General features: G+C 37.3%; 1 protein-coding gene across 12 annotated transcripts in view; it reads left to right on the top strand.

The window, feature by feature from the left end:
- The first annotated feature begins 44 nt into the window (after positions 1-44).
- The window catches only part of METTL8 (methyltransferase 8, tRNA N3-cytidine), a 56,132-nt gene continuing 44,409 nt past the window's right edge, over positions 45-11,767 (top strand). For 11 of the 12 annotated variants that reach the window (XR_009958777.1, XR_009958776.1, XM_062578784.1 and 8 more), the window contains exons 1-2: positions 45-223; positions 7,650-7,805. Coding sequence is in view for 10 of the 12 variants with exons in the window: in XM_062578784.1 (XP_062434768.1) it covers positions 7,663-7,805 (143 nt within the window). In the remaining 2 variants the exon portion in view is untranslated. Of the gene's footprint in view, positions 224-515; positions 574-7,649; positions 7,806-11,767 lie in introns of those variants that run through there. The other variant, XM_062578779.1, reaches the window with a different exon arrangement.

Raw genomic sequence — 11,767 nt, 5'->3', positions numbered from 1 at the left:
GCGGGGGAGGCGCCGCGGCCGCCTGGCTGCCCGCGAGCCCGGCGCGGCGGGGGCGCGCTCGGCCGCGCGCGGTTTTCTTGCGGTTAGTTGGTAGCGGGACGCTGTCAGGAGGCTGTCGTGGCGCGAGGAGGTGTGCGAGAGCGGCCCGCGCCGCGCGGCTGCGCTGCCCTTGCGAACTGCGCGGAGGGAGCGACTAAGGGGACACGCTGCGCGCTGGGAAAGCGTAAGTATTTTACGCTGGGTTCACCCCGTAAAAGCGGGAAAGTCATCAGCTACTAGTTGTTACAGATAGTTTAGTTTTTTAAAAAAATATTAAATGGGAATTTAGTTCCTCGTCTGTTTTCATTTTTTTTCCCGATGAAGAGTAAAGCGCCTCTCAGCTGCGAGAGGGGATTTGAAACTCCGCCGCGGAGACGGAGCAGCTGCCGCGGAGCGGGGCGGGGCGGGGCGGGGAGCGACGCTGAGGGGCGGCGCCGAGGGGCGGCGCCGGGCGCGCGGGCGGCCGTTGGGCCGCGGCCGTTGGGCCGCGCGGCGGCCTCCGCGGAGAGCGCCCGGGGGCTGCCGGATTTCGCCGTGGGTTTTGGGGCAGGGCGGGGATAGCACCGCATGTCAGAAAATTGATTTGTTTCTCCACTGGTGATTCTTTCATGTAAAAACCTGAATTTGAAGTTATAAATGCTGGCATCAACCAGTAGTGATTCTGGGTACTGCTGGGTTAGGCTGACTGTGTATGCGTTTGTGTGGGGGATTTTTAAATAATTTATTTAAAATTATTTAGGTCTTAGGTTCAGGATCTCAGCAGCAGTTTCTTGAGATGTGTGATACTTTGGTTGTGTATTTTTAGAGCTACATCACAGAAGTCACCACCATTGACAGCACTTGCCCACAGAGAAACTGAACATTGAATGCAAAAAACTGATCCCACTTGCCAGCCAGTGGCAAGGCTCTCAAATGGGGCTACTTGGGAGCTGCTGGTGTTACATGTTTCCAGGACTATTCTTGTAGATCCCCGAGGGGAACCTGTGGTCTTAGTTGATGCTATAACAACGTCCTAAACTGCAATGTCCTGATGCTGTACAATTATTTTAATGAAGTGAGCTAAATGCAAAGGTGGTGGCTGAAAGTGACTGAAAGATCTATTTGGAGATTTAAACTTATCTTCACTGTGTAAATGCATAAATTCAACTTTTTTTTTTTCTTTTTTTTTCATGCTGAAGCACCAGCCAGCAGAGGGTGTACAGGTTAACTAGGAAACCTCATTCCTGAGCTATGTTGATCATTGATGGCTTCCTCTTGATGCTGAACTGGCACACAGATTATTTTGTTGAGTCAGTTCCGTGTTACATTCTGTGAAAGGGAAGTGAGTTGCCTAGTTGCCTCATGGGAAAAAAAGGGAGTAAAATGTGTGTGGGGGGAGGATTAAAAATTCCTTTTATTTTGGGTGGGTTGGGCAGAATTTTTATTTATTTAAATTTTATATCCATCAAATGCTCATTGCTATGTAAGGAGACAATTTGTCTGCAAAGTTAAACAAACACATAGATGTTTGCAGGATTGTGACCTAAAGCATTATCTGTGAATTTCCCTCTCTACATTAATGTGTGATATTTAAGGGTTTTGTACAAAGTGACCAGTATCTTCCTAATTTCTATTTTCAGATTCTTTTAGTCGTAATATTTATAATTGTGGTTTCTGAATGTACCATTAGTAAGTGAACAATTAACACTGAGAATGCTATTACAAATAGATCCAGAACAAAAGTGCAAATTCCATTCTAAGAAAGAGTCTAGGCTATCAAAATATGGTTTTAACTTTAGTTGGAATGGAAGCTGAAATCATGGTATTTTTTCACAAGTTGAATGTTTTGAATTTGGTTAAAATATTGTACTGAAACTTCATTATAAAATCAAAATACTCTTTGATAGTAAAGTCAAAACATCTCTATAAATTGAAACAATAAAATTTCAGCAAAATATTTGACCTAGTCAAAACAAAATCTTTCAACATTCAGAGAAATAATAAAAATATTCCATTATAATAAAGTGTCAACAAAATCAGTGCATTTCTGAAAAACATTTTGATTTTATTCAGTCAGTATTTTCTGACAAGCTTCTGTCAGAATGTTCTATGAGCTCTTTTTGTAAGTGAAAAAAGAAATAGGAGTTCAGGTTAGTTCAAGATGGAACAAATTATGTTAGTTACTTATAGCAACTGAACTGCATAATTTTATCTTTAAAATGATTTAAATGAAATGCTTTTGTTAGTTGCTTCATGCTTACAACACTTATAGGTTATTTACTGAATCTTTAATCAATTAATATGTCTTTATTTCAGAGGGACTTGTTCCTTCCTTCTTTCCTTTTTAGCCATTCTTGTCTCCTTGATCTTGCAGCTGTCATTATTTTCTCTTTAGTTGCATTTTTTAAAAACTATTTTTACATTAGCTTAAAAAATGTATTAACTAGCATTGTTCATTCCAACAGTACTGGGCAGAAAACTTCCTTGTTCCTACTGTCTTCCCAGATAAATAGATACATATGCCAATGTGAATTAATATTGCATTTCGTAATCTCATGGAAGAACATGTTTTCCTCTCTTTTTTTGGAACAGTTTAGCAATTGCTTCTTAAAAATAAAGGAATAAAAATCCACTTTAGTCTTTTAAATCTTACAGTTTTATAAGATATTGCAAAAATGATTTATATAGGAGAATATAATGGGAGTATTGAGAGAAAGTTTTCCATGAATACCACATTAGGAAAATAAATAGTAATAATTATCTATAGTAGCATTCTGTTTGCTTTTTTGCTTTCAGAAGTGATTATATAGTATCTATTATTTTGTCCAAAATAATATTTCTTAAAGTTCAGCTGCTGATCTGCCTATGTAATTGCAGTAGATGTTTTCAGTAAATGGGCTGTTTTATAGGATATATTTCCTTCCTTCCAGTACTTCTTGTTTGAAAGGTATGGTCAAAAGAAAAATTTTTTTTTCTCCTCATAAAATATTTCCTCTCTCCTGGAGTTTTTGTAATGGGCTACCTGAAAAGTGGTGTTAGAGCAGAATGTTCTTACTCAATGTTTCTGTATGAGTTTAGAATCATATTTGTTGCTTTTGTATATTCAACAAAAAAGTTGCTTTTTAACTGATGTTAACTGTATTCCTTCTACAGGAGTCAGAATAATAAAATACTCTGGTAGCACTTATTCATCCAAAATATATATGTATATATGTATTTTTTTCTTTCTCCCTTGGTAGGCAGAGCTGTGTAATTAAGTTTTACTAAGGTCACTGCGTGCCCACAAGCAGGCCTACATCATTCCCAGTGATGATGCATGAAAAGGAAAAACAGTTTTGGGTTTTAGATTTTCTGGGTTTGAAAAGTTGTGAACTAACTTATAGTTCAAAAAAAAGTGTATACTTTTGAAACAACATAATTGAAAGACTAATCATGAAGCCCCAAGAGGGTGTGTTTAGTCACTTTGTAAAGTGTAATAGCATTGTAAGCCTTCAGTTTCTCTTTTTGTAGTAACGCCTTTTCTTTTTTTTTCTTAGCCTCTGAGGCCTTTTCCAGGGATAACAGAAAACAGTTGTATGAGTAAATGTTGTTAGATCTTCTCAAAGAGGACTTTCCTCTCAAGCTCCTTCTAGCCTACTTCCATCTTACCTCTAAAGTTTCCCAGAATTCATATGCTTCCTCTCATGGTTTTCTACTGTTTCCACTTTCTTCTTCCAAATTCCAGTGTTACTTTATTGAGTAAGATGCAAAGCCCTTGATTTAATTCCAGATCATCTGTTTTATCTTCTAGTTTCTTTACTTGGTTTTCTTTACTATTATCCAGCTGTATCATATATCAATTCTGCGGAGAAATTTTCATCTATATTTTCTAAAGTATTTAAAGACTTCTTTCAGTTGTCTGTTCTATGAGAGAAGCGCAGAAAGGGCTTGTATTCTTCTCTTTGTACTTCACAAGGCTATATAAATAAGTCTGTCTGACAGTAAGTCTGCTATATCATTTATTTTTTTTACTTCATTTGGGCTATTCTTGGATTATATCCAGATATCAAATATTAGCAATGTGTATTTTAAAAATACACACTGATAATTCATAGTCATCTCTTCTATGTTATCATTTCCTTAAGGTATTTTTCACTTTGTGTTCACAACTGCTGTTGTAGCACTTGCATCTGTTTTTTGTAACTAAGGCATGCTGAGCTTTGGTAGTATTCAATGGTAATAAAATCAGTCAATATATGCTTTACAGGAGAGCGTTGGGGATTAAATGTTGTGTAGATAAGCTTCTTAGTGCCAAGTAGAGGAACTGATTACATGAAGTTCATTGCTTTCAGAATATTTCCCTGTCTAGAAGTGTAGCATAAACAGCACATACTACTCCTAATATAGTCTAATTTTTCTTTTTGTAATAACAACTCTTAGAGTTAGGCTTAATTGCTGCAGATGGAAGGAGTAATTGCTTTGTAGTCAGAAATCCATCAAATGTCGAAATATTTTCACCCAGTAAGTTTACTGGAACTAGATTTTCAGACAAAAATGAAAGTTTTTTTCTGACATCTGTTTCAGAACTGATACTTCTCAAGCCTTTTTACTCAGCAATGAAGTGGTTTACAGTATGTTTTGGTGCATAATTTACTACTTAAAAACAAGATTAGAACAGTTCTTTTCTCCTGTATCTCTAGTTTTTCCTCTATGGAGATGATCCCTCAAAGGTTTCAATATTTACATCAGTTAAAATGCATTATTTCTGGTCTATCTGGCAATTAACATGTATACCTTCCTTTTGTGTCCACCTTTAAAAACTGTACTAATGCTGCTGACCTAGATTGTTAGGGGAGGGGAGATTTTTTTTAAAGTTGTTTTCTCTCAGATTCTCAACTAAAGCGAGAATGTGATCTGTATTTGTAAAAAATGAAAAAATGCAAAAGGTTAAAATGCAGTGCTCCACAGGGAAGAAAAATATCTTCTGTTTTAATTTTGAGCATGGCTAGTGAATGTTTTCTTTTTCCCCATGAAAAATGGTTATGCTTGTACAAACTAAAGGCATTTTTTAATATAATTCAATTTCATTATAATTTCTTTAAAGGTGAAGGCTGAATTGTTTTAATTAATAATCAGACTTAAAGCCACCTTCTTTCCTGACTATGACTCCAAAGAAGGAAATAATTCTAATTCTTTTGGGCAACAATATTCCTTGTCATTGCTTCAAGGTATGCTCATCTAATCTGACAAAGAGAAAAGGTGATTACTTGTTTTACTAACAAAATTATGGAACAATGACTCACATCTGAAAATGTAGTTTAGGCTTTCAAGTTGCTAAAGTGCTTTTGGAACTTGTAGTAGCCAGGCTGCCCACTAATCTCATGATCTGTGGATTTCTCTGGCTCTGAGGGGTGTGTGCATGTCTCCAAGGAGATCCCTCACAATAAACAGTGGATGCAACAGTAAGCTTAACTCCCCTACCTGCTCCGCTTGCCTTGTCTTGATGTATCGGGATTTGTCAACTAAACTTGTGCAGTCATCATTGAAGGGGTCATATTGTCAGAAAAAGAGCTCTGTCTTTGGATTCTTACTGATGTCAGATCATTTTAGTCATCTGACTATATTTCCCATCTGTGCATCTTTTTATGTTCTTACTGAGATATTTAGAAAGCCAAGCAAAATTATGTGACTACCCTAGCAGCTGAATCATTGCATTTTATGTTGAATATCAATGCTGGCACGGAAGATGCGGGATGTTAACTCATGTCTTTTTGAGTGATCAAAGGAGGAAGTGGACTTTTAAATAGTTTGCAATGTAATCATTTTTTTTATCCAGGCATTTTTATAATTTAATAATAATTTTTGATGATGGTGGTTTTGGTGTTTTCAGTTTTTTTATTTGATGGTTTTGGTGTTTTCTGTTCTTATGTTTGCGAATGTTCATTTTGCCTTTATATAAATCATACATTTTGCAGAAAATGCCTAGTTGTATTAATTTTTATGCCTCATAGCTATTACTTTATAGTATTACAGATACACTAATAATTATTCATTACTTTATGAATAGTGTGTGTATGTATTCAGAAAGAGAGCATGGATGGTTTGTAATAATATAATTTACGTGTAAACTGGTATCATCTTAGTTGTTCAACTTCATTAAAAAAAAAGAGCCATAATAAACTTGTTAAAATTAGAAGTGGTTTTAATTTTTTTTAATAGGAGTAAGTGCTACATTTTCACTATAGTGCAAAGCCTCATGCCTGGTAATACTATGCATTCCCAGCAGCCAAAATCGATAGGATTTATATTTAGCATTGACAGTCAAAAGGCAAAAAACCATTTTATTTAGTCTTTGATAAATAGAGAGAAAAGTTGTTATTTTTTTAATCTCTCTCTTTTTTTGTGTGCTTAAAATGAATAAACAATGGCCTTTTAAAAAACATGACTCATTCAAAAGTACACCTTGAATGAGGAATTGTTCAGTTAATTGAGTGATTCCTTTGCCAGGTTTTGTATTGATGTGTACAGATTAATCTTTTTTATTCACAGTACAAGACTTGTGATCAAATAATGCTATTTTCCTCAAGATAAAAATCTTCATTTTGTAGCCAGTTTGCACAGAATGTTTTTTAATAATATCTATATTTAAACTTTTCCTGTTTCTTTGTAACTATATTTTGTATTTCCAGTACATTATATTTGTATATATGCTTTATAGAGAGGAAGCAGTCTAAAAATGATTTTTAGTACTCCCCCCACTTTTTTTTTTCTTTTTTAAAAAGTCTTATGCAGAGCACTTGGAGGAAAAAAGAACAAAGGCACATCAGGGTAAAAGTAGTAGGTGGAGTAGTTTATTTTACTCATCTCCTAGAAAGCCTACATTAATGGGAATATGTCGAAAAACCTACAAGACAAAATGCTGGTACTAGATCTACACAGTTGTTATTGTTCATTATTAATACTGTATGAAGAGACTCAAAATACAGCAATGTAAGAAAGAATTATACATGTAATAGAAAAATCTCAAGCACTTTGTAATTCTTTTGAATATGAATTTAATGTTTTCAACCATTCATTTCAAAGGAGGCATTGAACAGATATTATGACAATACTCAGTAGAAATTTTGGAATCATTTCTCATGCATAATGTTTACAAATGCTTTTTTTTATCTTTCATTTTCTATATGAAAGCATAAAACCACAGTAACAGCCCTAGAATTAAATCTTTTGAAGACTGTAATCTAGTGAGTGGAGTGAAAAATGTCAAGCCCAATGACAGCATGTTCCCACTAGAACAAGTGGTTTCTTTACTGATTGCTTTTTGCTTGTCTTTTTAAAGGTACAATGTCAAACTTGTTTTATTGTTTTATTGTGTATTTTTTTCACTGCCTGATAGGACTTTGAAACTACACCAAATGATTTATCTTTAAGCCACTTTTACTGTGGTAGCCTACTTTTGGCTAATTTGAGCTTTCAGCATGCTCAAGGGACGTTGCTATTTTTTTAAAAAAAAGCATTTAAATTGATATTACAGTTAAAGATTATTATTAAAGTTGATATTGGTGCTTGACTATTTGACCAGTTTCTCGTCTAAGTGACATAAACAATTAAGTTACAGCAAAACTGTAATTTGAGTTAATTGTGTTTTGTAGGTCTCTGAACAAAATGAATTTCATTACAAGGTTTTCTGCTTTATGTCTGAGGAAAAGCAAGATGCAACAGAGGTACCTGAGTAGCAGACGACCAGCTGTTCCACTTGGATCACGGATTTTGACTGATCCTGCTAAGATTTTTGAGCATAACATGTGGTGAGATGTCTCTTCAAGGTTAACTTTCTTTTTTTTTTTCTTTTTTTTTTAATGATGATTCATGGTATCTTTGTATGTCTAATGATGGGCTAACAGAATATATGTCAAAAGGTAGTGCTAGAGAGAACTTTAGACTGTCAGAACTAACCTGAACATTTAAGAAGCTCTCAGTAACTTGTGATGAGTGATGCAAAGTGTAGTTGGAGGCCTGTAACTGGCAGTGTCCCCCAGGAATCAATACAGAGTCCAACATTGTTTAACTTACTCGTCAGTGACCTGGATGAAGGGGCAGGGTGCCTCCTCAGCACGTTTGCTGATAATACCAAAGTAGGAGAAATGGCTGATACACCAGAAGTCTGTGCTGCCATTCAGAGGCACCTCGACAGGCTGAAAAGATGGGCAAAGAGGAACATTATGTTCAAAAAAAAAAAAAAAAAAAAAAAAAAAGGAAGAATAACCCCATGAACCAGTACAGGCTGGGGGCTGACCTGCTGGAAAGCAGTCTTGCAGAGAAGGACCTGGGAGTGCTGGTGGACAACAAGTTGACCATGAGCCAGCAATGTGCCCTTATGGCCAAGAGGGCCAACGGTATCCTGGGGTGCATTAGGAAAAGCATTGTCAGCAGGTTGAGGGAGGTGATTCTCCCCCTCTACTCAGTCCTGGTGAGGCTGCATCTGGGGTGCTGTGTCCAGTTCTGGGCTCCCCAGAACAAGAGACACATGGAGGTCCTGGAATTGGTCCAGCAAAGGGCTATTGAGATGATTAGGGGACTGGAGAATCTCATATGAGGAAAGGCTGCAAGAGCTGGGCCTGTTCAGCCTGGAGAAGAGAAGAGAACACTGAGGGGGGATCTTATCAATATGTATAAGTATCTGAATGGAGGTGTCAAGAGGATGGGGCCAGACTCTTTTCAGTGGTGCCCAGCAATAGGACAAGAGGCAACAGGCACAAACTGAAGCACAGGAAGTTCCACCTGAATATGACGAGAATCTCTTTACTGAGAGAGTGACAGAGCACTGGAACAGGTTGCCCAGAGAGGTTGTGGAGTCTCCTTCTCTGGAGATATTCAAAGCCTGCCTGGATGCAACCCTGTCTAACATGCTCTACGTGACCCTGCTTGAGCAGGGAGGTTGGACTAGATGATCTCCAGAGGTCCCTTCCAACCTCAAACATTCTGTGATTCCTATATATTATCATTCTTTTCTGAACTATAGAGGTCCACAAGCCATGGTACACATACCACCTCAAGGCCAAATTTGGAGTTTTCTATACTTCTCTGAGTTCAAGGAAGCTGGCTGGTAATTATTTTGAGTGTAAAGTCTCTATTTTATTCTGTAAATCTATATGTAGTATAGTTTCTAAGCATCCTCCAAACTCAGTTCGTCCTGTTAGGTGAAAAAAATCCTTTGTTTGTGTGAAAGATAATTCAAATGTAGGCTATATAGTCTATCTAGGTTGGAATAAATTTTAAGAAAAAAGACACTCCTTTTCTGTAACATTGTGCCTAGGCAAGACTCAGTCTTGTTTCATTTTTTTAATTTCCTTCCAAATAGTTGATCATGTATAGCTTCAGTTTTTCTTGCTTTCAATGGCAGTCTAATACAGAGTTCTCAAACTATGATACTTGTGGTTGGTTGTGAAGATAGGTGTGAGGATGGGAGGTGCAAAGACCTGTTAGGAAGAATGGTGTTCAGGCAGTGGATCTGTGTATGAATCCCTATGGCACCCAAGGGAGAACAGATGCAACAGAGGGAGTTGGCGTCGAGATTGCATGGATTCCACGAAAGTCTGATAAATCAAGAACCTGGCTGTGAAATCATTTTTTTGGGGGGGAAAGGGAGGACGACTACTTGGATCTGAAGCTGGCTGGATCAGCAGGGTTCTCCTTAGGGAGATAAGGGGTATCAAGATGAGCAGTGATTAAGCTGAATAGATCATATAGAGTGGGCATAAAGGACAGATCTTCCCCAGAATTATGTATAAGGATTCGTATGTCCTCTTGCTTTCCATTCTTCTTGTTAGGAAGTTTATAAAATGGCACCCATCTTTTTGCTTGTTTATGTGAATTGACAGGGAGACAAGAGCTGTCACCATTGGTGCGAAGAATACTAAGCAAATTAAATTTATGCAGTAATGCTTTAGATATTTGCTGTGGTACTTTTCTGTTATTTAGAGAGAGGAGTACTGAATAATGCTGAACATTAGAGCAAAAATCTTCATCTTCCATTCATGTTAGTAATTAGATTAGTTTTCACATGTTAGAGGTTCAGAGACAATTAGACCCTATGTTGTCAAATAAGTTAATGGAAAAAGGATTGTTGAAGTTGAGCAAGCTGAACTGAAAGTAGCATTGCCTGATCTTTCATCAGATTTACTCGTGTTTACTGTTCCTGATGTGGTTAAAATGGAGACCTTGCCTTGCCACTGTTGAAGTTCAGCTTAAAACACTTCTGAATTTAAACACTCCTGTACTTAAAAGTATTCTATATTCTGTGTTTATGCTAGCTTACAATGCTGAAGGAGCTCTTTCATTTTAAATATTGAAACTAGTTAAATAGTTTACATGAGAGCTATACTGTTTCCAGTTTCTCACAGATTTTGGTCAAGACGTGTTGCTGCTGCTGTCCCATTGTTGTGTATGATGTCTTTCATACAGATGGTTCTAGGAAAAGAGACAAGCGATTTCTTCAGCTTGAGGGGAAAAAAAGGAGAGACAAAAGGAAAAAAGAACCGTCAATGAAGACGGAGAACCTCAGACACATACAATACTGTATGTTGAGTACATAAGGGGTCTAACACACATATGTGTTAAAATTGATGAATCATACAAGTGAGCCATACAGTCAGCTCTTCTGACAGTTACTATTGCCATCTGAATAGTCCTTGGTTTTAGCTTGCTAGACTAGGCAAGGCCAAAAAAAGCAATGAGGGAAGCAAGTCTTTCCAAGAGGCTGGCTGGCTGGTAATGCCTCAGTGGTTCAGTTTTGTTCTACTACAGTACATCTTTCAGAGACATCTTTGAGACTGAACAGGAATACTTTTTATATGAACAAATATGGAAAGGGGAGAGGCAACCTGTAGGGGATAACAGTGAGAAATCTTTCAGTAGACATGAGGAAATCTGAGGCAAACATGAGGAAGTCTGAGGCAAGCAGACAAATACATGCCAGTTAGTCTCCCACAGTTAACAAAGAGGAACACTCAAGGCCTAAACTACCTATATGTCATCAAGTATAGGACAGGAGGATGCTAGACAGATTGTAGAGACAGTCAGCCCCTTTCAAGTTGATGCGTTCTTCATTCTCCCACTGTAAGCAATGGAATTTTAGTCGTAGGCTTTCAGTTAACTGATTTCAGTAGGTTTAGATCACTTAAATTCTATTGCCTAATTTAATAGTACTTCTAAAATTGTCTTTAGATTGAAAGGTTTAGTGGAACAGCTTCTTTATTTTGAAAAGCTGCCAGGACATTTTTGGGCTGTCCCCACTGTGGCCTGATTCAAACACAGAATCTGCAGGGAATGCAGAAGCTGAGTCGTCAGGGTCAGGTCGTGGTTTGGTTCTGTGTACATTTAATGGATTAGTGTAACATTAGGTGAACCACTTCATGCAAATATAAATAACATGGATTCTGGAACCATCATAATGCTGCTTGTCTTTTCTTACAGATGTTTTATTCTCCCCTTTTAAGTGTTTCCTGTCTCTGTTCCCTGAATAGGTAAAATCTTGTTCCAGCAATTCCACTAAATTCTGCTTGAATAGATAGAGTATGTTCCCTGTTTCGTGAACAGCTGATTACTTAGCTAACTGACCTTTGTTCCTCCCATCATAAACAGTAGTAGTATGAGAGGCTTCTTGCATCAGGGTCTTTGCTGATAGGTCTATATCAAAGTCAAATACAAGTTGAATGGGACATTTGAAATACACTCCTATAAACCCTATGTCCTGTATGTTAATTCCATT

The sequence above is a fragment of the Rhea pennata genome, chromosome 6, assembly GCF_028389875.1.
Source record: "Rhea pennata isolate bPtePen1 chromosome 6, bPtePen1.pri, whole genome shotgun sequence".
Lineage (NCBI taxonomy): Eukaryota > Metazoa > Chordata > Aves > Rheiformes > Rheidae > Rhea > Rhea pennata.
This window is presented reverse-complemented; position numbering and strand designations above follow the sequence as displayed.